The 25,655-nt window shown below is 39.9% G+C and overlaps 2 protein-coding genes across 4 annotated transcripts in view; one reads left to right on the top strand and one right to left on the bottom strand.

The window, feature by feature from the left end:
- The window catches only part of LOC126418610 (sorting nexin-29), a 197,460-nt gene extending 190,632 nt beyond the window's left edge, over window positions 1-6,828 (bottom strand). For 2 of the 3 annotated variants that reach the window (XM_050085448.1, XM_050085465.1), the window contains exon 1: window positions 6,621-6,827. The gene's annotated coding sequence lies outside the window, so the exon portion shown is untranslated. Of the gene's footprint in view, window positions 1-6,620 lie in introns of all 3 variants that reach the window. The other variant, XM_050085457.1, reaches the window with a different exon arrangement.
- A 421-nt stretch (window positions 6,829-7,249) lies between these two features.
- LOC126459669 (exosome complex component RRP40) lies at window positions 7,250-8,352 on the top strand. The gene has a single exon (XM_050095877.1). The coding sequence runs from the start codon at window positions 7,501-7,503 to the stop codon at window positions 8,209-8,211; it is 711 nt and encodes a 236-aa protein (XP_049951834.1). The 5' UTR covers window positions 7,250-7,500; the 3' UTR covers window positions 8,212-8,352.
- Window positions 8,353-25,655: the final 17,303 nt, after the last annotated feature.

The following is a 25,655-nucleotide window of genomic DNA, read 5'->3' as shown; positions in this document are numbered from 1 at the left end:
CAGGTAACTGTTGCTGTTTTTATAAAATATCTTTACAGCATGAAGACATTGTGTTTTGGTCCACTGCTCCATTGTAACTAACAATGTTTTACAGTTTCCTACCAGGTGGTGATAGCATTGTTTTCCTCACTCCCGCAAAACCAACACAAGCAATGTTGCCAAACTGCCCAACTCACTGTCGCAGTCTGTACTTTCTTAATATCTCCTTCATCTGCTTGTAAAATTGGCGTATATTCCTGAACTACTGCTATTGGTGTTGCTGGCATTGGTTTGCTGTTGATTCTGGTGGCAACAACCTTATCACTGAAGTGCTCACAATAACTTCCTCTTTCCCCTACCTTCCTATTCATTACGAATCCTACTCCTGTTATGCCATCGTCTGCTGCTTTTGATATTATCCTACGTTAATGTGACCAGAAATCGTTATCTTCTTTCAACTTCACTTTACTGACCCCTTTGTATCTAGATTCAGCCTTAGCATTTCCCTTTTTCTAGTTTTCCTAACACATTCAAACTTCTGACATTTGATGCACCAACTCTTAGAATGTTAGCATTTCATTGGTTATTTATTTCTCATGGTCACTTTCTGTTTGATACTCCCCTCCTGGAGATCTGAATGGGTGGTTTTTATCTCTCCACTGGCAAAAGATTCTGGGTATCATGACAATTTTTTCAATTGCAGGCCACATGTCCTATGGATACACCTTGTGTCTCTTTAATGCAGTGGTTTCCATTGCTTTCTACAGCCCCATACTGTTCATCATTGCTGATTCTTCTGCCTTTCCCATCCCAGGGAAAGAGTGCCTTGGACCACTGTCCAGTCCTCCACCCTTTTTGAAAAGGCCGTTGGCAGAATGAGGGTGTCTTCTTGTGCCTGTAGTTTTTGGCCACCATTTCTGACCATTAAGCACTGGCTAGGTCCAAAACCCAGACTAAGGATGTTTTGATTACTGTTCAAAGACACAACAACTAGGCCAACAGCATTAAGCACTGGTAGATATACAGGAAGATTAGGGAAAGGCAAACCTACGTTTCTAGCATTTGTAGACTTAGAGAAAGCTTTTGACAATGTTGATTGGAATACTCTCTTTCAAATTCTAAAGGTGGCAGGGGTAAAATACAGGGAGCGAAAGGCTATTTACAATTTGTATAGGAACCTGATGGCAGTTATAAAAGTCGAGGGGCATGAAAGGGAAGCAGTGGTTGGGAAGGTAGTGAGACAGGGTTGTAGCCTCTCCCCGATGTTATTCAATCTGTATATTGAGCAAGCAGTAAAGGAAACAAAAGAAAAATTTGGAGTAGGTATTAAAATCCAGGGAGAAGAAATAAAAACTTTGAGGTTCGCCGATGACATTGTAATTCTGTCAGAGACAGGGCAAAGGACTTGGAAGAGCAGTTGAACGGAATGGACAGTGTCTTGAAAGGAGGATATAAGATGAACATCAACAAAAGCAAAACGAGGATAATGGAATGTAGTCTAATTAAGTCGGGTGATGCTGAGGGAATTAGATTAGGAAATGAGACACTTAAAGTAGTAAAGGAGTTTTGCTATTTGGGGAGCGAAGTAACTGATGATGGTCGAAGTAGAGAGGATATAAAATGTAGACTGGCAATGGCAAGGAAAGCGTTTCTGAAGAAAAGAAATTTGTTAACATCGAGTATAGATTTAAGTGTCAGGAAGTCGTTTCTGAAAGTATTTGTATGGAGGGTAGCCATGTATGGAAGTGAAACATGGACAATAAATAGTTAGGACATGAAGAGAATAGAAGCTTTCGAAATGTGGTGCTACAGAAGAATGTTGAAGATTAGGTGGGTAGATCGTGTAACTAATGAAGAGGAGAGAAGGAGAGAAGAGAAGTTGTGGCACAACTTGACTAGAAGAAGGGATCAGTTGGTAGGACATGTCCTGAGGCATCAAGGGATCACAAATTTTGCATTGGAGGGCAGCGTGGAGGGTAAAAATCGTAGAGGGAGACCAAGAGATGAATACACTAAGCAGATTCAGAAGGATGTAGATTGCAGTAGGTACTGGGAGATGAAGGAGCTTGCACAGGATAGATTAGCATGGAGAGCTGCATCAAATCAGTCTCAGGACTGAAGACCACCACCACCACCAAGAAATACAATAAATGAGGGGACCAAGAACAATTTATCTTAGTGGCCCAGTACACTGTGGAGCTCGCTCCACAGCAGAAATGAAGAGGTATACATTCAGAAGGAGGAGAGGTATCCCTATCAGCATTCCTTCTTACTCTGTTTAATTTCATGTGTGTCTTTGCACAGAGCCAAATAAAAATGTTAGTGTGGTCTGTGAAGGCACAACTGGAGATGTTACAGGGCCCTTCGATAGTCCCAAATAGCTGTTGCATTGTCTTTGTTCCACTATTGTACCAACCGTAGAAAAGGAGACAGAGTGTCCAGCACTGCACGTGATCATAGCAGAAATGTGTTAAACAACCTCATCCATACAACCTGACAAAGGGGATGCAGATGAGGTTAGTGCTTTGGGGAGCCCAATGTGGAAATTTGTCCTTCAGGTGGTCATAAGGAGTGACAGATCACAAAAAAAAAGTGGTCATATCACAATTATCATTGCATAGCAACAACCACTGTAGGGAAACTATGAGATTGGTGAAAGAGATCATAAGATACAAAGGCAAAACGTGCCGTGGGTGGCACTAAAAGCGTGTACTGTCTTTGAGAAGAGACAGATGAGTATCGGAACAAGTTGTCAACCAGACAGCCCTACAAGATGACATGGTACTTCCCCACAGGGAGGCATTTGTATGTTTAAATACCCAAGTAGCAAACAGAGGGAGAAAAAGCAGTTGTCAGATTGAGGTACTTAATTTCCCTGTCTGCAGGTAAATAGGTGCTGCAAATGGTGACTGATGGACTCTCACTGCTATTGCTTCCAACGTTGTATGGAGGGGAATCCACTCAGTGATGACCTCTGTGCGAACTAATATACTGACCGCTCCTGATGCTAGTTCAGTTCCAACAGATGGTGCAGTAACCTGGAAGAGTTGGAAATGGGTCGTCAGTGAAATTTGTTTCTTGGAGAGCAAACACAGACTGCAGAACAGGATGACATTTGTTGCCGCAGTTTTGGCATGTAACCGTAATATTCACTGCAGTTTCATTGAGTTGTCGGGTAAAGTTCATCCTAGTTATATGTATAGGGGCCAAGAGCACAGGTTACCATCTGCAACCAGAGGGGATAGAACAGCTTCAGCAAACTAAGCCTGTGGGGACACCTGGCACCTCTGGTGTCACCAGCATAGCCTTCTACTGGGATTTCTTCTTTTTCTTCTTAACTTCTTTAGAGTGCTGGTAATTTTGCAAGTTCTTATTCTCAATGAGGATAGGAACAGAAAAGGAGAAGACTGTCCTGCAACTCACAGTTCACAGCTCCTACAGCCATCTGTCGATGTCTGGTCAATAGCCTGTAGATTTCCAGAGATGCTGACACATCGTATGTAGTTTTATTTGAAATGTGAAACCAAAGTTTTTTTATTATGGTTTATGCTGGCACAGTGACAAAGCCTGCCAAATGACTGCATTTTTCTCAATTTGCATACACAGTTCACATTTGTGATAGCTGTGCTCATTACCAACATGATAACAGGACACCTTTATTAAGGACACCAATAAATGGAGCTTCATCCACATAAATATGTGGAAGATAAGATACAATGTGCCTGGAGTTATTCACTGTGACACAAATTTCGGAGGTAGCATGAAAAGACTATTTTTATGGATGACTTTGTTTAACATATGAACCCCAACAATTCTGTTCAACTTGTTGATGATACTAGTTAGTTTCCTGTTCCATGGATCATTTGAACAATAAATCATAATGACATGGAATGAATCATTTTATATTTGCATCACAAATGCCTACATGCTGATCATTTAAAAGTAGTTCCTTTTTTAAAAAAAATAATGATACACATAAAGGAGTTTCTAATTCCTACCCACCACCTTTTACACATTATTATAACAAATTCTTTTATAGAATAGAAGGAGTTGTCAAGGAGAACCTTTTTCAGTGTATTATCAAATTTTACTTTGCTGTCTGTGAGACATTTTATATCACTGAATTAGTGATCAAAAGATTTGGTTGCAATACTGAGAGATTTAACAACAGGATACTTCAGTATCCCTGGAAAAAAAATGCATTGAGTTGGTGATGCATTACATGTTTCAGATAAGACAGGATGTTTTATATGAGGGAAAATCTTTAGTACTCTATTGGTAACACAATCAAATGCAGATGCGTTTTTATTTTTCAAACAGTATATAATTTTTTTAATTTTAGAAGCAGAAATTGGTGATACATTCATTTGATTGGATTTTAAGAGAGCTGCTTTTCCAACATACACTCTTGACTTTTCTCTGTAACTGTTTGTCTATATATTTGCTAGCCCATTTAAGAAACTATTATCAAACATATCTGCTATCTGTGATGATCATTTACAGCACTTTCTTAATAGTGATGTTATCCTGTTCTGAGTCTGGTCATCCTGTCTCATTTCACTATATTCAATATTGCCATAAATCTGTTGTCAGAATCACAGATTCCTGACATTACCTGCATGTCCTCTATCTTTTATTACCTTTCCTTAACAATTTTTAGCAGTTTTTGTACAGTGAAACGACTGCAGGACATCTATTTTTTCCATTCCAGATCATCTTAAGCGTTCTTAAGAAGGAGAATCAGTACAGTAAGGCACTATCTAGTTTGTTCTAACTGTCATACCAGACAGAGCACTCGTTACTAGATATACAGTTATTTTCTTGCTTTGAGATTTAAAAAAAAAAAAAAAAAAAATCAATTAGACTCCTATTGTCTTCACCCACCAGTCTTGCAATGTTAATTACTGGGATCGAATTACGGTATCTAAATAAGGTTACCAGATCATTTTTTTTCTTATAAGAATCCTTTAGAAAATCTGCAATGAAACCACCACAGACTTAACTGCTTGCTGCTGTCAGAATAAGGAATCCAAAAGTCTTGAACAGTTCAAGATTTCCCAGTGAGTATCTATATACAGTTCCAACTACATGGTAACTGTAGTATTAGTTCACAAACACATATCTCTATGTGCTGAACACTACAAAATCTACTTGTTGCAATGTTCTTACTATCTGCACAGAACATAACATGTTTTCAGTTAACAAAAGAAAACTATGTCAAGACTTTCACGGTAATTCCACACAAATTGCAAATGTGGAGTGGAAAGTGGGGAGGGGGGGGGGAGAATTAATTTGAGATTTTTCTTTTTTCCACCACACAGTGTCTAGATTATCACCCTACCAGAAAAGTATCTACTGCAGCATCACATTAAATACCACAGCAGAAGAAATAAATATTGCTCCAGTCGGTTTTTAAGGGAAAAAAGGCATTCCTCAGAAAGCACTGTTTTCATTCTGTACAAAAACTTCTAAACATCCAAAAAAAAGTAATTTTTGTTCAATAGTAGATCAAACAACCGAACTTGGAATTTAAGAATGTTTAAATATATTTCTTTTTAGTACATCTGATGTTATTCTGATCTGTTCAATATGACTTCAACAACCACAACAACAATACAAAAAGACCTATAGGAAAATATATGAACAGGTAATTGCAAGGGCAAAGCTGCTCAGAAATGGTAACATAATAAGAAGCTGGGCAAAAAATCAAAATTTCTGTGGGATATTGTAAATAATTAAGCAGGCTGATGAGATCAATACTGGCAAGAAATACCTACCAAATTACATAAATGATTACTTTATAAATGCTTCCTAAAAACTTTGCTTAAATCTCATCAATCAAGATAAACTTACATTTTGTGCACTAGCATATAGCATTAGGTTAGCTCCTAGCAATGAACATTAAGTAGTAGAGGTGTTTAAAAGCCTCAAATGCAAAATGTCAGCTGGTGTAGATGATGTTCCAGTGTCACTTATAATCCGTTCTACTTCACAAATTGCAGAGCCCTTGGCTCACGTTAATTTATCATTCACTGAGGGTGTGTTTCCCAATAGATTAAAAATATCAAAAGTGATACCTTTATTCAAGCGTGTTAATAGCCATAAAGGTGAAAATTACTAATCCACTTCACTCTTCTTGGTATTCTCTAAAGTAATTCAGAGATTAATGAAACTACTTACACAACTACAGCTTACTGAATAACAACCAGCAAGACTTTTGAATACATGGTTTTGGATAAGAACGATAGTGTTGTCAGAGGTAATTAACATATTTCTAAAGCTTGTGCACATTCGGAGCTCGCATAGAGATAAGATTGGTCCAACAAATATCTCAAATAGGTTGTCATATGTCAAATGGGACACTGAAGTGAAATTTATCAGCGATTTCATACCGCTCTTATATTTCGTTCCATTTATGTGTCAATTATAGCGTACAACATACTAATTACTGTTTTATACGCCATTTCACTAATCTGTCACGAGATTTGGTCTTCCCCGCTAGATTATATCTACAGTTAACATGATACTAGGGACCACACTGTTGTGAGATAGTACACATACAGACTGATAATTAAAAACTTTTTGTACGTAGTTATGATGTAACGATAAAATACACAAGAAGAACGCAAACGCACACTCACCAAACCTTTATTCAAGGGTATTTGTCAAAATATTTACGTCTCAGCATCTGCGCACCGACATATTATTTTACACAGTAGGTTTAAAGTTTCACTATACAACGCGTGACAGATAAATAAATCAAGGCTATCACATTCGTGAAATTTACCCTCCTCCCAAGTGTCATGTTCTACGACCAGGAGCCAGGCACCACAACCCTACCAGTCAAATTCGAGTCCCACTCTGTCATAACAAAGGCAATTCAAGGATATTATGTATTTTTTTAAAACACTTGGGTTTTGAATGTTTACAATTTAACCAGGGATATTGTGTATAGTAAGTTGAAAACTAAGTTTCTGCTCTTTATTGTTTCTTGCACTTTAACGAGATGGAAATTATTCTTTGAGTGTCTTTCTCAGTAAATTAATGGTTCAGGTAAAAATGTATCATCATAGTCTACGGAAAATAATAGAGACGGCGAGCGATTTTCAGGGACTTCTAGAAAATCTTTAGATTCTCGCTAATGATCTATTAGATGTTTTAATACAGAACTGTTTTGTTTTCCTCCTAGATTAAAAGTCCACCACATTTCCTAGCACAATGTGAGAGTGGAGGTTGGTAGCACACTGTATGCGACAGTCTTTTGTTTTGATTAAGTTTTTGTTTACGAACTTTGGAACTAGCGTTTTGTGGTGCGAACTGCGATGTTTGGTGAAAGCAGTTAGCAGTTAATGTTTAGAAGTAGGTAGACAGGCAACAATTATATTATCTGTGCAACATATACTATTCCATGAAACCTTCAGATTAAATAGTTTTAACGCTCGCAGCAAGTTAAAGCACATTTCAATTCCCTGTTGTGTATATGACAGCGTGGTTTAGTCGAGACTATAGCTTACATGGACCATGGATGTTTCAGTGGGTGACGTTGTTATTCCAGGTGACAATTTTGCAGGTCTCCCATCTCCGCCGGGTAAAACTCAATCTGTAATAGGACCAGGGCTTAGGTTAGAAACTGATAAAGTGATTGTGTCACGGTGTGGAATAATCAGGCAAAAAGGTGCCAACACATATTTTGTCGATGGTTATCATCAGAAACGCTACATACCAGCCAAGGGAGAAACAGTTGTCGGAACAATAACTAATAAGTCTGGTGACATATTCAAAGTTGACATCGGTGCCAGCGAACAAGCTTCTCTGTCCTATCTTGCCTTCGAGGGGGCGACGAAGAAGAACCGACCAAATGTTAAAGTTGGAGACATCGTATTTGCCAAATTGATATTGCCAAGTAAGGATATGGAACCAGAACTGGTTTGTGTTGATTCCCATGGAAAGAAGGGCAAGCTTGGCCCTGTACCAGAAGGTGGATTCGTATTCAGCTGTAGTTTAAATCTTATACGGAAAATACTCCGCAAAAACTGTCCATTGCTGCGTATCCTAGGGACCAGTATACCACACGAGATAGCTGTTGGAATGAATGGAAGAATATGGGTCAAAGCATCCACTGTGAAGGAAACTGTTGCCGTTGGTAACGCTATTTTAGCAGCAGAATATACGGACAACGACGAAATTAAAGATATGTGTCAAAGTATTTTTGGAAAGCTGTCTAGGGAATAGTAAATAATCTCTTGTGACTATGTCAAATGGTGTTCAACTTTTCGTATCTTTACCTTGTAATTTGTTTTAAATGTGTCGTTACCTTCTGTTTGTATTGCCTGTTAAAATGAGTAAAGTGATGATGGTATTTTGAAACTAGAACTCTGTTTTGCAACTTATTTTTAAGGAGTTTTCAGGAAGCCACATTCTGAAACTTGAGCCAGAAGCCTCAGTGCGCTTGCCAGTGTCTGGTGATTTTTGCTACTGTAAATTCTCATATTTGACCTTCATTGTTTTGGAGTTATAGTGAAACAGATTTCTCTGGCTCCTGGTATTTCGAGCTGTCTGTATGGAAGGGGGTTTTACATGACTTGTTTGTATATTCTTTACCGAATTCTGAAAAAAAAAAAAAAAAGAAAATCCGCCCATTTCAGGACTGCCCTCCCGACTGAGTACAAAATAGATTCCATAATTCTGGAACACATTGATTTGTTACATACATTTATAGTTAAAACACACTACACTCTGACATTTCCTATTAACTGCTACAGCCTCTCTGTGAGAAACTGGTGTTAGGAAAGTTTCCTGTTTGTTTCCATAATAAATGTAGCATATAACTGCTATTTGGTCCAGTGATGGGTAGAGTGAAATAGTATCTCCCATCTTCCAACAAAATCATGGTTGTGGTGACAGACTGATTTGTAGCAGAGCCTGAGGTCTAGGTTACATTGGGATGTCAGTATGGTTGTGTTGGGGAAGCCAATGACTTTAAGTGTGAAATAAAGATTGTGGTAACAGTATGATCTGTAGTACAACCTGTTGTCTATGTTAGAAGTCACATTTAACACACTTTGCCATATTTTAAGAATTCACAAGGTAAAGTCACAAAAACCGTATTAAATAATGGTCAGGTCTATGCATTTTTATGTGTATTTAATACATACATTGTCCATAAACTATGAAAAATATGCAAGGGTTCACTGCAGAACATTTACTGGTAACAGCTAGTTGCTTTTCAGCACAAGATATCATCCAGACTGCTTTAATGTAGGACAAGAAGTTCTTTGCACCAATGTTAGGCTGATGTTGATAAGATCTCAAAATGGCACTAAGATATGCGACATCTACATCTACATGGATACTCTGCAAATCATATTTAAGTGCTTGGCAGAGGGTTCATCAAACCACCTTCACAATTCTCTATTATTCCAATCTTGTATAGCGAGCGGAAAGAATGAACACCTCTATCTTTCCGTACAAACTCTGATTTCCCTTATTTTATCGTGGTGATCATTCCGCCGTATGTAGGTCAGTGTCAACAAAATATTTTCGCATTCGGAGGAGAAAGTTGGTGATTGTAATTTCGTGAGAATATTCTGTCGCAACGAAAAACGCCTTTCTTTTAATGATTTCCAGCCCAAATCCTGTATCATTTCTGTGACACTCTCCCCCATATTTTACGATAATACAAAACATGCTGCCCTTCTTTAAACTTTTTTTATGTACTCTGTCAGTCCTACCTGGTAAGGATCCCACACCGTGCAGCAGTATTCTAAAAGAGGACAGACAAGCTTAGTGTAGGCAGTCTCCTTAGTAGGTCTGCTACATTTTCTAAGTGTCCTACCAATAAAACACAGCCTTTGGTTAGCCTTCCCCACAACATTTTCAATATGTTCTTTCCAATTTAAGTTGTTCATAATTGTAATACCTAGACATTTAGTTGAATTTACGGCTTTTAGATTAGACTGATTTATCTTGTAACCGAAGTTTAACGAGTTCCTTTCAGTACTCATGTGGACGACCTCACACTTTTCGTTATTTAGGGTCAACTGCCACTTTTTGCACCATTCAGATATTTTTTCTAAATTGTTTTGCAGTTTGTTTTGATCTTCTGATGACTTTATTAGTCGATAAATGACAGCGTCATCTGCAAACAACCGGAGACGGTTGCTCAGATTGTCTCCAAAATCGTTTATATAGATAAGGAACGGCAACGGGCCTATAACACTACCTTGGGGAACACCTGAAATCACTACTGTTTTACTCGATGACTTTCCGTCAATTACTACCAACTGTGACCTCTCTGACAGGAAATCGTAAATCCAGTCACATAACTGAGACGATATTCCATATGCATGCAATTTTACTACGAGCCGCTTGTGTGGTACAGTGTGAAAAGCCTTCCGGAAATCCAGGAATACGGAATCGGTCTGAAATCCCTTGTCAATAGCACTCAGCACTTCATGTGAATAAAGAGCTAGTTGTGTTTCACAGGAATGATGTTTTCTAAACCCATGTTGACTGTGTGTCAATAGACCGTTTCCTTCGAGGTAATTCAACTTGAATTAAATGTACAGAAATTTGAAACTGAACATTTCACAAATCATATGAGTGTCAGTCCCTATTATACCACACAAAATCGTAAACACCACAATCCTGGAAATCCCACTATGACTGGTTATTGTGCCCCCGCTGAAAGAATTTTGGCTGTCACTGACCGACACCTCTAACCAATTACCCTAATCTATACTCCCACATTGGAGACACCAACCACTTTCTTCACTGACTCTCCACCATCTACGCCCCTTTACCTCCTGGATCCCTACTCATCACTATTGATGCCACCTCCCTATATGGCAACATCCCTCATGCCCATGGTCTTATCACTACTGACCACCACCTTTCCCAACGTCCTTCAGACTCCAAACCCATTACCTCATTCCTCATACACCTTACCAACTTTATCCTAACCCAAAACTAGTTCTACTTTGAAGAGGAGGTATACGAAAATATCTCCACACAGTTGTGGCCAACAGCGTGGTACCCTCCTATGCCTACCTGTTAATGGGCCATCTAGGGACCTTCCTACCCTTCCAAGATGCCAAACCTCTAGTGTGGTTAAGATTCATTGATGATATCTTCATGACCTGGACTCAGGGCCAAGAGACTCTTACCTTCATTCCTTCACAACCTCAACATCTCTCCCATCCACTGCCTCTGTTAGCTGAGTGGTCAACGTGATAGAATGTCAATCCTAAGGGCCCGGGTTCGATTCCTGGGGTGGTCGGAGATGTTCTCTGCTCAGGGACTGGGTGTTGTGTTGTCCTAATCATTATTATTTCATCCTCATCGACATGAAAGTGGTGTCAAATCGAAAGACTTGCACCCAGCGAATGGTCTACCCGAGGGGGGGGGGGGGGGGGGACCTAATCACAAGACACTTACCTTCCTAGGCGGTGACCTCTTGCTCTCTGATGGCTCCATCCACACTTCTGTCCACTTTAAACCCACATGCCACCAACAGCACCTGCAGTTTGACAGCTGTCATCTCTTTCACACCAAAAAAATCCCTCCTGTACAGCCTGACCACCCGGGGACAGCATATCTGCAATGAGAAGAACTCTCTTCCTCAGTATGCTGAGGGTCACACCAAGGCCTTCACAGACGGACACTATCCACGAGACGTAGTCTGCAGACACATCTCCTGTGCCATTTCCCCTTATACCCCCAATCATCCCACCACCACCCCAAGAACCAACCACAAAGGAATGCCGCCTTTGTCACCCAGTACCACCCCAGACTGGAACAACTGAACCACATCCTTCACCAGGGCTTTGATTACCTATCATGATGTCCTGAAATGAGACACATCCTTCCTGAGATCCCTCCCACCCCTCCTGAAGTTGTGTTCTGTCACACACCCAACCTCCACAACATCCTAGTCCATCCCTATGCCACTCCCAATCCCAACTCCTTGCCACAAGGATCATATCCATGTGGAAGACCCAGGTGCAAAGCTTGCCGAGTCCAACCACACAGCACTTCCTATTCCAGTCCTGTCACAGGTTTATCCTACCTCATCAGGGACACGGCCACCTGTGAAAGCAGCCACATCATTTACCAGCTCTGCTGCGGTCATTGCACAGCTTCTTATATTGGTATGACTACCAACCAGGTGTCCACAAGGGTGGATGGCCACTGCCAAACTGTGGCCAAGAGCAATGTAGACTGTCTGTTGCATAACATGCAGCTGAACATAAAACAATTGATTTCAATGACCTTCACTATGTCCTGGGTCCTCCTTTCCACAACCAGCTTTTGTGAACTGTGCAAGTGGGAGTCATCCTTACAACAAATTCTCCTCTCCCATAATTATCCTGGTCTCAACCTACAGTAACAGATTGTCTCCCACACCCTCCACCCAACAGTTTTTTCCTGATGAAGGCTGTGACCGAAAGTTTTATGTAAGTATCTGCAACTTAACATCTTCTTTACAGGAAGTAGCAATCTGTCTTTTCCTACATTGTTGATATTTCTACTTGGTGTTCCCACTGTTTGGTATTTCCTTATACAATACTTTACTGAAATAGTTTTCATCCTGTTTGCTTCAGTCTGTGTAATGAGACTGATTCATTCATAATAGTCATCTTTTGTTTCATAGTAGTCATCTTTTGTGGTCTGTTGTGATCCTGATGCCTAAGCAATATGACCCTTTTCCAAGCTCTTTCAATTAAATTGCTCTTTGAGTTTGTTTCTGAAGCTTTTCTTCTGTTCCATTGTTTTGACAATGTGATTACCACGTGTTTTAGTAATAGCTTATCTTGGTTTTTGCTTAAACTATTTACGTAATGATGAAAAGTCATGATACCATCAAAACTGAGATCAGCTGCTTTGCATTCTTTTTGTCCTAAGGCTTTTGGGTTCATTGGTATGTGTAGCAGTCCTTGTTCACAGACAATAGCTGGCATTTTCTTCTTCTTGATTAATTTCTTGGATGCCTTCACTCTTGCCTTGGACTTCCTGCCATCAGAGCACTTGGTTACACTACCACCATTTTCTGAATTGCTTGTAGTAACCTCCATTCTATAGTTTAACAATCTACTTTTTTTTTACTGCGAACTTCTCCCTGATAAAGCAAACAGGAGTTAATGTTGTTTGAGTGAGCCACTAATGTCTATTGTTAGGCCTGGTGGCAAGTGTTTGCCTACAGTTTCTGTCCCCCCCCCCCCCCCCCCCCCAGAAAAAACTTCCACATTCTTTATTTGCCCGTGGATCATTTCTTACAACGATATTGGACACTTCATGTTTAGAGATTATGTAAGAGTAGGATGATAATAATAATAGAATTGTTAATAAAAATGTATATGTAACTAGAAACTTAAGCGCAAGATCTCTTGCCTGAGTGGCGGGATATGTAGTGTTTCGGGATATTTGTAAACATCCCAACACACCATTGGAAAGCTGTCGACAAGAGATGCTCATGAGTAAGTTGAACAAGCATAAATGTAGTGGGAAGGGGAAACTGTGGTTTCCTTTCTTGTATGCGGTGAATGTGGTGGAGCAGTGGTGGAGCCGGCGAGAAGGGGACCAGTAAAAATGGAATTATAACCATTGGTCATTCAGGAATCATTTGTGCTGTGGTGCAGCAAGTACTGAATCCGAGAGCCATGGAGTAAATGACGCAACAAGGGTGTAATGAACAATTGAAGAGTGATAGTTGTTTAGCTGTGTTTTTTCCCTCTCAAATCCTACAGTATGCATGTACAGATGTTTTGAATGTACCCAAGAGAGTGGTATTAGTGTAGCAATTATAAGTTGTGTTGTTAAAAGTAATAGTGAAAATGTGGGCAAAATATACCCTTGTTTGTGGGATGTGTGGCTATTTATTTAGTAGTGCGGTAGAGAGAACTTGTGGAAGCATTCCGGGAATCTTCACCGTAGTTGGAGCGACTGGGAGGTGACACGGAAGAATCCAGACCACCAAAAAACTACTCTGAGAAGAGAATATAAGGGTAATACTACTTTCATCTGGAGGCGTATTGAGGTTGGCAAAATACTGCCCTGTTATATCGGCCAGGAATGCAACTTCTCGCTAGTACTGGTGCAAGACCCACCACAAATCTTACAAAATAAACAACAGCAAGAAAAGAAGGAAAAATACACCCCACCGGGTACTGGGCGTCTGCATGGCAAGCAGTTCTTCTATATTCACTCAGCTCGTTTAATGGGGGACCATTCATATACAGGGTGGAGAAAATCTTAACCCTGGGTAGCTGATACCAGTAGGAACCAAAATTACTAATGTTGGGAAGGTCGAGAACACACCATTTTTAAACTACGGAAACTTGGCGCCACACGTTTAGATTGTCCGCAGGATTTCCCTGCTGCCGGATGCTCTGGCCAATGCATGAGCTCGAATGCTTTGCTTGCTGGAGATTGTGATGTATCCAAAGCGGTCCGCACACTTGGTGGTAGCGTGCCAGCCTTCCACTCTGGGAGCAATTGGTGGCATGTTGAATGTGATCCATTACTTCCTCTTCCTTTTTAGGTGGTTCATGTCTGGGTGGGTGAACTAGAACCTTGAAGAATCCCCATAGGAAAAAGTCTGGTGGCATGAGGTCTGCTGATCGTGGGGGACATGTCCTACGAGCACGTCTGCCAATTACCCGGCCGTCGAAAAGTTCATTTAAATACCTGTGCACAGCATGACTGTTATGTGCGGGTGCCCCATCATGCTGGAACCATATACATAGCTGCAAAAAGTGAAGGTAATTTGCCCCAGTAAGTTGAGGAGGTAGACAGCCTGACCCAATCAGATGGTCACCCACAATGCCTACCCAAATGTTAAGCGAAAATCATTTCTGGTGTTCATGCACATATGTGATGCAAGGATTTCTCCTTGCCCAATAACGATTGTCGTGATTGTTGTAAAAGGCCATCCCCATGGAAGGTGCACTCATTGGTAAACAACACAATGGCAGGGAAGTCGGGATCTCATGAAACATGTTGCAGAAACCACCAGCAAAACCCTAGGCTGCGCTCATAGTCCGCCACAGGATTTAGGTCTTGGACAGGGTGAAAACTAAATGGATGCTGGCTGTCATCGCTCAAAACCTCATAGACTAATTGATGAGTGACCCAGATGTCGTGTCCAACCGCTCGAGTACTTGTCGTAGGTGCTTCCTCGAAGCACTTGAGAACAGTCTCTTCAAATGCAGCATCCTGTCGTGTTCAAGGTCTCCCAGCATCACCATGATATCGCACTAACGAGCCTGTTTCACCAAGTTGTCGGTGAATTGCTGTAAATGTTTACTGGTGTGGGTGGCGTCTTGGTAAGTACCGTTCCTCATACAACCGTCGAGCTACATGCGCATTACTGTCAGCTAGTCCATAAACAAAAACCATATCTTGTTGTTCATCAAATGAATACTGTGACACAATGCTTACTGTATGACTAAATTGCAGGTGATGTGTGTGTGCTCTGAAGCGAAGCTTATGTGTGGATGCCTCCGATGTGAGGTGGAGACAAACAGAAGACCTATTCGACACGCATGCATATCATGTTGGTGCAGTGACAGGGTGAGGGACGTTTATATGTGTGAACTGACAACCATAGCACTGTCTGTCAACCGATGAACAGCAACAGGGAATCCCACGGCCAACCGGAGCGCGTGGGGTCAAGTTTCCGTAGTTTAAAAATGGTGCATTGTTGACATACCCAACATTAGTAATTTTGGTTCCTACTGGCATCAGCTATCTAGGGTTAAAATTTCATGACGCAGTTTTTCTCCTCCCTGTATATGTAGGAATGTGCAGTGGACACATTTTAGTTGGTAAACAACATATGTGGTTTTGCATTATGATCTACCTTTGATATAGTACGACTTACCAGTGGTGGACCTGGTGTAGGTGGTAATGCTTGGGAGCATAGGGCAGACTTTACAGTGGGAGCAACTGCAGAGATAATATCCTTGGGGTAGGGATAATGGTCTGGGAATGTCATATGGTTCGTCAAGGATGTATTGTTCTAGTCAGTACTTTACAAATATGAGACTCGTACTGACTTACTGACAGTTTTCACATTATCTCCAGTGCAATTCATCTGTAGCCTGAAGATAATGTTTCTGATGAAAATTTGATGTTACCGATTCTGGACACCAAATAAAACCATCTTGTAATTCTCACATCTGAGACCAATTTCTTTAATCCCAATCTAAGTGTTGTCGGTTCCTGCTGTCTTGTTTTAGTTCAGAACATTCAGTGCTCAATCTCTGCCCATATTACTGGATTACCTATTTTTTCCATATCAACCTCATACTCTGCCACCATGCTGTAGAACAGTTCTTCTACATATACTCCTACCATGTTCCCTTTTGCCTGCACGTAACTGAGGCTTTTGCTTCACACACAAACCTTTCTATTTTGCCAAAATTTCCATTCATCTCCCTGTATGCAGCATTACTTTTGTTTGTATGACAAGATCTACAAAATTTCTCTCTCTCTGTCATATATTCTGATTTGGTTTCAATGTAAATCTGTTTACTTCATTTGTTAGTGCCCTGTATTCTTCACTTCATATCTTATCCAATGTATTCTCGTGTTCTGTTCTTTCATTACTATTTAAAGAACATTACCAGGCTTTGCTGTGTCCATAGTGGCAATTACAGCCCTAATTCTGGTTCCTCTATCATAGTCCTTATGTTTTCAACTGCACCAGCTGCAACACTTATTTACTTTAATGGCCATTGCTTCAGCTGTGGAGTCTCTATTCCCATTATTCATATGAAATGGATAGAACAGGCAGCAACTCTCACCATGCCACGTATCTCAATAATAAAATCCTCCTCCTTGTAATCCTACTGGAAGTACGGATGGATCAGTCGAAATTATTATGCTCATGTCTGGCAGGATTGCTACGTACCGTATTTACTCGAGTCTAAGCCGCACTCGAATCTAAGCCGCATCTGAAAAATGAGACTCGAAATCAAGGGAAAAAAAATTTCCCGAATCTAAGCCGCACCTGAAATTTGGGACTCGAAATTCAAGGGGAGGGAAAAGTTTTAGGCAGCATCTCCAAATCGAAACAAAGTTGGTCCACTGTAATATGAGACAATTTAGGTCGAATGAATGGCGATACAGCTACAGTAGTTTGGTTCGAGTCGTAAGCTTAGCAGTTAAGCTTTACCAAGTAGCCATTGCCATGCGTCAGGCGCTCCGTCAGTATTTATAGGGGTACCCTTCCTTTTTCACGTGCTTCGTCTGGTTTGAATTGATTGCTTATTTTTTCTTTGATCTGATAAGCGCAGTTTTCTTTGTTATAGGTGTTTACGTCACTCTACGCTGAAAATGCATTACTGTACTATGTCATGCATTGTTTGTCGTACTCTGATACTGCGTATTTACGGCCTGTAACCGATCGCGGCATGGCTTGCTTTTGAGCGCTCGCTTACAAATAAAAAAAAGAAAGAGAGAGAGAGAGGAATCGTCTCATTAGTGAAACAATGACAAGAGACTGCTACTTGTTGTTACTCACACTGCTGCTTTCTTTGATAATGATTAACAAGAACCAAATAATAGACTGCGTATGATAGATGATGTTCTGAACGAGAGTTTAGCGAAAATTTTTCTCCGTTTGAAAATCTTTGCAGGCGCCTCTTTAGTACATTGCATTCTGCACAGAAATTAGAGGAGATTTAAAAATCTAGCCAATTGCCTCGCTTCATTTCTGACTGTATCACTGTTTAGCATAAGAATAATACGAATATAAACATGACATGATATGTACATTCTTCCGCGTTTGCTGTTGTCTCACTCTAGTTTTGTGGTTTATTACGCAGACAGGATTTAAATGAGATAGTAGCAAACACGAAACAATACATGGCAAAATGTTTATATTCGTATTATTCTTATGGTGACGAGAATACTGCATATGATTCACAATTTATAAAAGTTCGTATTAGCAACCATCTCTTCTCACAGATAGGAAAAAATTCAGAACGTAGAGTTGGCCATATTGACAAACATCCTAAACATTCTTGCCAGTCGGGTTTTCGTAGTACATTGAAATGCTGCTACATTCGAAGATGAACAATACGGAATTAGTATTTACTTCGTTGGCTAATGTATGAAAATGCAGTGGTCGAAACTCGGCGCGAAGAAAAAAAGCTTGTCTTCCACCTTTTTTTTTTAATTTATTTACTGACGCAGAGGTTTTGGCGCCAGTATTTATCTTTGTGCCTACAAAGCATGCCTGTGTAGCGCTACATATATTCGACAGCAGAACTAAGTTGTGGCGGCACCCACCGACATTTTTAAGAACTTCCGCTTGCTTTGCACTCGATTCTAAGCCGCAGGCGGTTTTTTGGATTACAAAAACCGGAAAAAAAGTGCGGCTTAGATTCGAGTAAATACGGTATGCCATGGAAAGATACATCTGCCAATGCCATGTCATACGGCCACCTCTAAATACGTTGTAAATCACCACAACCTCACTTGTCACAACCAGCCAATGTTTACAGAGCCACTGTGGTGTACCTGTAGATGATGACCCAGCCCTACATGGTTTTTTCCTGGACTGCTATGTGAACTTTATTGTTACCTACCATATGTCCGCCACTGGTAGCTGAATGGTCAGCATGACGGAATGTCAACCCTCAGGGCCCGGGTGCGATTCCCGGCTGGGTTGGAGATTTTCTCTGCTGAGGGACTGGGTGTTGTGTTGTCCTAATCATCATCATCATTTCATCCTCATCGACGCACAAATCACTGAAGTGGCGTCAAATCAAAAGACTTGCACCCGGCAAACAGTCTACCAGGCGGGAGGCCCTAGTCACACGACATTATTTCTACCTACCATAGAGGTTTGGCTAGCACACTTACCTGTCTGCTCAATATGGTACTGTCTTCACTCAAAGTTCAACTGAAAGTTGTGTTTTCAGTGAACAAACTGATGACATGTGGGTGGATCATATTCAAGCGCCTTCTGGTTGAACCTACAAACAGCGTTCTCTTGCACTAATGTGTGAGTTTTTAACAAAATTTCAAAGTACAGTATTGGCTAAGAACATCCACTTACAGAAGTTTGCCATTTTGTTTATTTCCAGAAGTCAGGAACTACGAGGGCTATCCACAAAGTACATTACGTTTTCGTTTGTGTCCGTTAGGGGTGGAGCTAGCGCGGCCATCTTGGTGTCATAACATTCCGCCGCTCAGTCGGCATCCTGCTGTGCTAGTGAGAGGTTCGTGCTGTACTCCATTGAGTTACTGTGACAGTTTGAAATGTCAGCGTTAATTGAAAATGCCGCGAAGTGTGAAGTGCGTGCTGTAATAAGGTTTCTGACTGCAAAAAACTGTACACCGATAGAAATCTATTGGCAGCTTTGTGAAGTGTATGGGGACAACATAATCACTGAAGGTGGAGTGCGTCAATGGTCATAAAATTTTAAAATGGCTGAACTAACGTTCACGACGAAGAGCAAAGTGGAAGACCCAGCATAATGACTGCCGAACTTGTCGAAAAAGTCGATGCCGGAACTCTCTATGAGTTTTCCACAAATTTCACGAAGTTTGTTGCATAAAATCATTGCCAAAAAGCTTGGTTACCACAAGTTTTGTGCAAGATGGATACCAAAAATCTTGACAGAGATTCACAAAAATCAGCAAATGGCTGCAGCGTTAACGTTTTTGGACGCTTACGAGAAAGATGGCGACTCATTACTCGATCGCATCGTTACTGGTGACGAAACATGGGTTAAGCATGTGAACTGCGAGACAAAATTGCAGTCAATGCAGTGGGGGCACACAAATTCCCCCCAAAAACCCAAGAAATGTATGCAGACAATGTTGGCAAGGAAGGTGATGGCGACTGTCTTTTGGGACAGAAAAGGTGTGATTTTTGTGGATTTCCTGGAAAGAGGCACTACAATAAACTCTCAAAGGTATTGCCAAACTCTGCACAACCTCAGAAGAGCAATACAAAACAAGTGCAGGGGAAAGTTGGGCTCAAAGATCTTGCTGATTCATGACAACGCCCGGACCCACACAGCAAATGCCACTCGTGAAGTTCTCGAATCTTTTAAGTGGGAGTTGTTTCCTCATCCGCCGTACAGTCCTGACCTGGCACCGAGTGACTTCCACTTATTCCCAGCAATGAAGAAGTGGTTGGCTATGCAGCATTTTGATGACGACGCACAGTTTCAAGAAGAAGTAACCACGTGGTCGAAGGCGCAGGCGGCCGAATTTTACGACGAAGGAATTTCCAAGCTCGTCCATCGCTATGATAAGTGCCTTAATTTAAATGGCAACTATGTAGAAAAATAGTATTTAAGGGTAGCTTTCATCTGTATATAATAAAAAAAAATTCCAACACTTTATTTATTTTTAATTCCAAAACGTAATGTACTTTGTGGATAGCCCTCGTATTATTTTCTGTGATTTATTTATACATAATTTGTGCTTAGTAAAATCTATGTTCTCGAAGAAGCAGAATTGCATGACTTCTCATGGAGATGTCTACTTCCAGTGAAGTATGCAACTTGATTGAAAGCAAGGAGTTTTAAAGAACACCTGATTGCACATGATTTGCACAATACATTAAGAATGGCAAATGTTGTAACATAAATAACACATGTACATTGCAAAAGTAGATGTGCAGAAAGGAGAAGATGAGTGTGTCTGCAATTTATAAAACATAATGAACTTGCTATACTGGAGATCGAGAAGATTCTAGTTACATTACATAATGGTCAGGCAAAGATTCCAAATTCAGATATTGGATTGTAAGGGGTACCCAGGGGCAGATACAGACTCCTATCACAATTTAGTAGTGATGAAGAATAGAGTGAAGTTTAACACACTAGTCAGGAAAAATCAAAGCACAACAAAGTCCGATATGTAAGTGCTAAGGAATGAAGAGATATGCTTGAAGTTCTCTGAAGCTATAGATACTGTGATAATGAATAACTCAGTAGGCAGTCCAGTTGAAGAGGGATGGACATCTGTAAAAAGGGCAATCAAGAAGTTGGAATGAAAAACACAGATAGAAGGAACATAGCTGTGAAGAAAACATGGGAAACAGAGGAAAAAATTAGATTAGATTTACTTTCATTCCAATTCATCCGTAGTGAGAAGGTCCTCCAGGATGCAGAACATGTCAGAAAAACAATAATACATGACAAATATTTACAACTGAAACAAGTAAGCTAATGTACCTTCCACAGGTCCCAAGTGGAATGATCGTCTTTTTTTATTGAACACTATATGAAAGAATCATTTTACAAACACTCATTTACTAAGATCGCATTAATGCACTGAATTTCATTAATGCACTGAATTTAAAATAAATTATTTATAAGGCAATAAACATATAATAGAACTACTACAATACTTATTTACAATGAACACATTACTGCACTGAAATGGTGCAAAAGTTAGATTGCACCACACACAAATCAGTTGGTTCTATTGAGAAATTGATCAATGGAGTAGAAGGAGTTGGCTACCAATAAATCCTTTAGGCTTCTCTTAAACTGAATTTCATTGGTTGTTAAGCTTTTTGTGGCTGCTGTTGGTTTGAAAAAGAAATATATTTTTAATGACAAATTTCATTACAGAATAAATATATTGGGAAGCAGTAGTTAGTATCCCTACTTCCCTAAACAGGCTTCTGCAGGATGTTATGAGTTGCACCACATATAACTCTTATTGCACTTTTTTTTTTTTTTTGCTCAAAAAACTTTAGCTTGGGTTGATGAATTACCCCAAAAAAATAATCCAATATGACATTATGGAATGAAAGTAAGCATAGCATACCAGCTTTTTTTATTTTTATATCCCATATGTCTGACACAATTCACATTGCAAATAGAGATTTGTTAAGACGTTTCAGCAGTTCTATGGTGTGCTCCTCCAGTTGAATTTATTATCAAGCTGTAATCCCAAGAATTTAACACTGTCCACTTCTTCTACCTGCTTGTCATCGTATGTTAGGCATATACTCGTGGGAAACCCCTTAAAAGTTCTGAACTGCACGTAGTGTGTTTTTCCAAAGTATAGTGACATGTTTATATCATCGGCAAACAAAACAAACTTGGCATTTGGAAATGTTACTGATCAAAGGTCATTGATATACACAAGAAGAAGTAAGAGCCCTAAGATGGGACCTTGTGGGACCCCACACGTAATTAGTTCCCAGTTGGATGATGCCTCATATCTTAATACATGTCTCTTTCCTAATAACACCCTTTGTTTCCTGCCAGAGATGTAAGATTTGAGCCATTTTGCAGCATTTCCTGTTACACCATAATATTCTAATTCACTTATAAGGATATTGTGATTTGCACAGTCAAATGCCTTTGACAGATCACAAAATATACCAGTTGCCTGCAATTTTCTGTCTAATGATATAAGTACATTTTCACTGTAACTGTAGATAGCCTTCTCAATATCAGAACCCTTCAGAAATCCGAACTGTGACTTTGACAGTATGTTGTTTGTGATAAGATGGTTATAAAGCCGATTGTACATTACCTTTTCTAAATTTTTTGAGAATGCTGGCAAAAGTGAAATTGTATGTAAATTTGACGCTATTTCTTTATCTCCCTTCTTAAACAGTGGCTTAACTTCAGCATATTTCAACCATTCAAGAAATAGTTCACTGATAAACGAGTGGTTACACAGATAGCTTAATATGTTACTTAACTCAGAATCACATTCTTTAATTAACTTTGTTGATATTTCATCATACCTACTAGATGTTTTTGATTTTAAAGATTTTATGATGGACATTACTTCTGCTGGTGTAGTGTGCGAGTTACTTGGAAGTTACTTGAAATTCTGGTCTGAGGTATTCCGTAGCAGCATCTACATAACCTGACATCATAATCTTTTCAATAACAGCTATAAAATGTTTGTTAAAAAGTTCTGCAACACTATACACATCTTTCAATAATGTATAATTTACTCTTAATGCCATTTGTCCCTCTTCATGTCTGGTTCTATCGGTCTCATCCATCACTATATCTTGTCTTTATTTTGTTATCTAATATGACTATCTTTTCCTTGTAATATATTTGCTTCGATGTCCATATTACAGTCTTTAGTATTTTGCAGTATTTCTTGTAATGTGCTAAGCATCAACATCAGAACTGTTTCGGATTGATAGATACAGTTTTCTTTTTGTTTTACAAGATAGCTCTATTCCTTGAGTAATCCATGACTTCTTTGTGGACTTTGCTCTAACCTTGATTAGTTTTGGGGGAAAACAGTGTTCAGATAAGGTAAGCACTTTATGGGCCAAAGTGTTATTTTTTCATTCATGTCGTGAGCATTGTAAACATCACTCCAGTGAAAGTCTCTGAGGAGTGCCCTAAAATAATCAATTTCTGGCTTATTGATTTTGCTCTTGAGCTCAGATTTAACAGATTTTATATCCTGTTCAGTATTAACATGTAACAGAAGGAACTGCATGTCATGGTCTGAGAGACCATTGACTATTGGTTTTGTAATATAATTTTGTTCATTGGACTTTTCTATAAAGATATTATCAGTGGCTTTTTGTGAGCAATTGGCTACCCTAGTGGGGAACTTTACAGTGGGAATTAAGTTGAATGATAGTGTTACTAACTCAAATAAGTTCTCATTGGGAGAGTCTTTAAGGAAATCTACATTGAAGTCACCAGCAACCACTATTTCTTTGTTTTTGGTTGGTAAATGGGCCAGTACAGCTTCAAGGTGGTTTATGAAAAGATTAAAGTTACCTGCAGGTGCTTGATATACACTTAATATTATGAAGGATTTTTTTTTTGTAAAATTCTACTTCTGTTGCACATGCTTCCATATACTGTTCTAGGCAAAATTTATGAATGTCTATGTTCTTAAATTTATGACAGTTCCTGGTGAATGTGGCAACTCCTCCTTTCTCCATTTCTGCTCTACAAAAGTGAGATGCTAACCTAAATCCTGTAACACTTACAAGTTTTATACCAGTGGTCACATGATATTCAGAGAGGCAGATTATATCAGCTGTGTTTGAGGATTCTAATTCATCTAGGCAGATAACTAATTCATTAATTTTATTTCTCAGTTCTCAAATATTTTGATGCAATAAAGGTAGCTGACATTTCACATTGACTGAGTTAAAATTGGGTAGAGTTGAAATTTCTGCTGATTGTTGAAAATGCTTAACCAATAGCTGTTTATACTGATGTAATAAGCTAGAATTACGTTTTTTTTCCCCTCCCGGCCAAACTGAAGGTTTGTCTCAGTCCTAACCTCTCTTAAAACTTGGTTTCTTTCTTTCCTCCCTACCCTAAAAAAGGGTCTTTTGGTCTTTTCTGAACCCTATAACCACTGGTATTTTATCACTCATGACAGTGCCTCCCCGCTTTCCTGCTATTTTCCCAGCCAGTTTACCCCTATTTTCCCAGCCAGTTTACCCTTCCATTTCCTGTTGAGGTGAATGCTATGCCTAGTATAATCCCACCTATTGACAGAATCAACAGGAACCACACCAATGTGTGAACCTGCACCTGACATAAGCAGCCGTTCCAACTCCAAATTAACTCTCTTGACAGAAGAGTTCAAATGAGGTCCGTCATGGTGCCCGAGAACAGATACAAACTCAACACTAGTATGTTTCGATGCTGATGCAATCTTTGGGGGTTGGGTTGGGTTGTTTGGGCGATGAGACTAAACAGCAAGGTCATCAGTCCCATCGGATTAGGGAAGGATGGGGAAGGAAGTTGGCCATGCCCTTGCAAAGGAACCATCCCGGCATTTGTCTGGAGAGATTTAGGGAAATCACGGAAAACCTAAATCAGGATGGCCGGACGCGGGATTGAACCGTCGTCCTCCCGAATGTGAGTCCAGCATGCTAACCACTGCGCCACCTCGCTCGGTGCAACTTTTGCCAGGTCACACTCTATACTGTACCTAGGATCTCTGGCAATACTATTACCTGGCCCACCCACTATAACCACAGTGTCTTCCTTAGTGAAATCTTTACAAAGTGATCCTATATTCTCTGTAAACTGCTCCAGGTAGCAGTAGGTTTAAAAAAATTGGTGACCTGATATTCTGATCCTAGTTCATCCTGCAAAAGTTGGCCAATACCTCTTCCATGGCAACTACCTAACAGCAACACTTTCTTTCTCTTTATTGATTTCCCTACATTATTACTTTTCAATTTGCTGCTGAAAGTTTGTTGTGCCCTGTCTATACCTGCAACTGCTTGAGGCTCACCAGCTTCTAGCTGAAGCAACAGGTCAAATCTATTTTCCACATGCACCATGAAGCTGTCAGACAAAGTTCTAGGCCTGTTCCTCCTGTTGCCTGTTGCCACTTCCCTACTTAACCTGTCAAGATCCCCCCTTACCTTGTCTAACTCAGCCTGAAGGGCAGCAATTTTCCCCTCCTGTTCTAGTATATTCCTATCTCTACTACATATCCTACAAAACCATTGATGAGTCTCCTTTACTTCCCCTATTCCCACGCCACTACAGTCACCCACATGGGAAAAACTACAGCACCCATCACACCAAAGTCCTGACCTAACAATTCTACGGCAAGTCAAGCACTCTTCACTGATGATAAATGTAATAGTTATTAAGAATAATTCAGTTAAATTACAGATAAACATGAAAATATGATTCCACAAATTTGGCCTACATGCAACTGTATGCAAACAA

Source organism: Schistocerca serialis, chromosome 1 (assembly GCF_023864345.2).
Source record: "Schistocerca serialis cubense isolate TAMUIC-IGC-003099 chromosome 1, iqSchSeri2.2, whole genome shotgun sequence".
NCBI classification, from domain to species: domain Eukaryota; kingdom Metazoa; phylum Arthropoda; class Insecta; order Orthoptera; family Acrididae; genus Schistocerca; species Schistocerca serialis.
The sequence above is the reverse complement of the archived record's forward strand: the minus strand, read 5'-3'. Positions and strand labels throughout refer to the sequence as shown.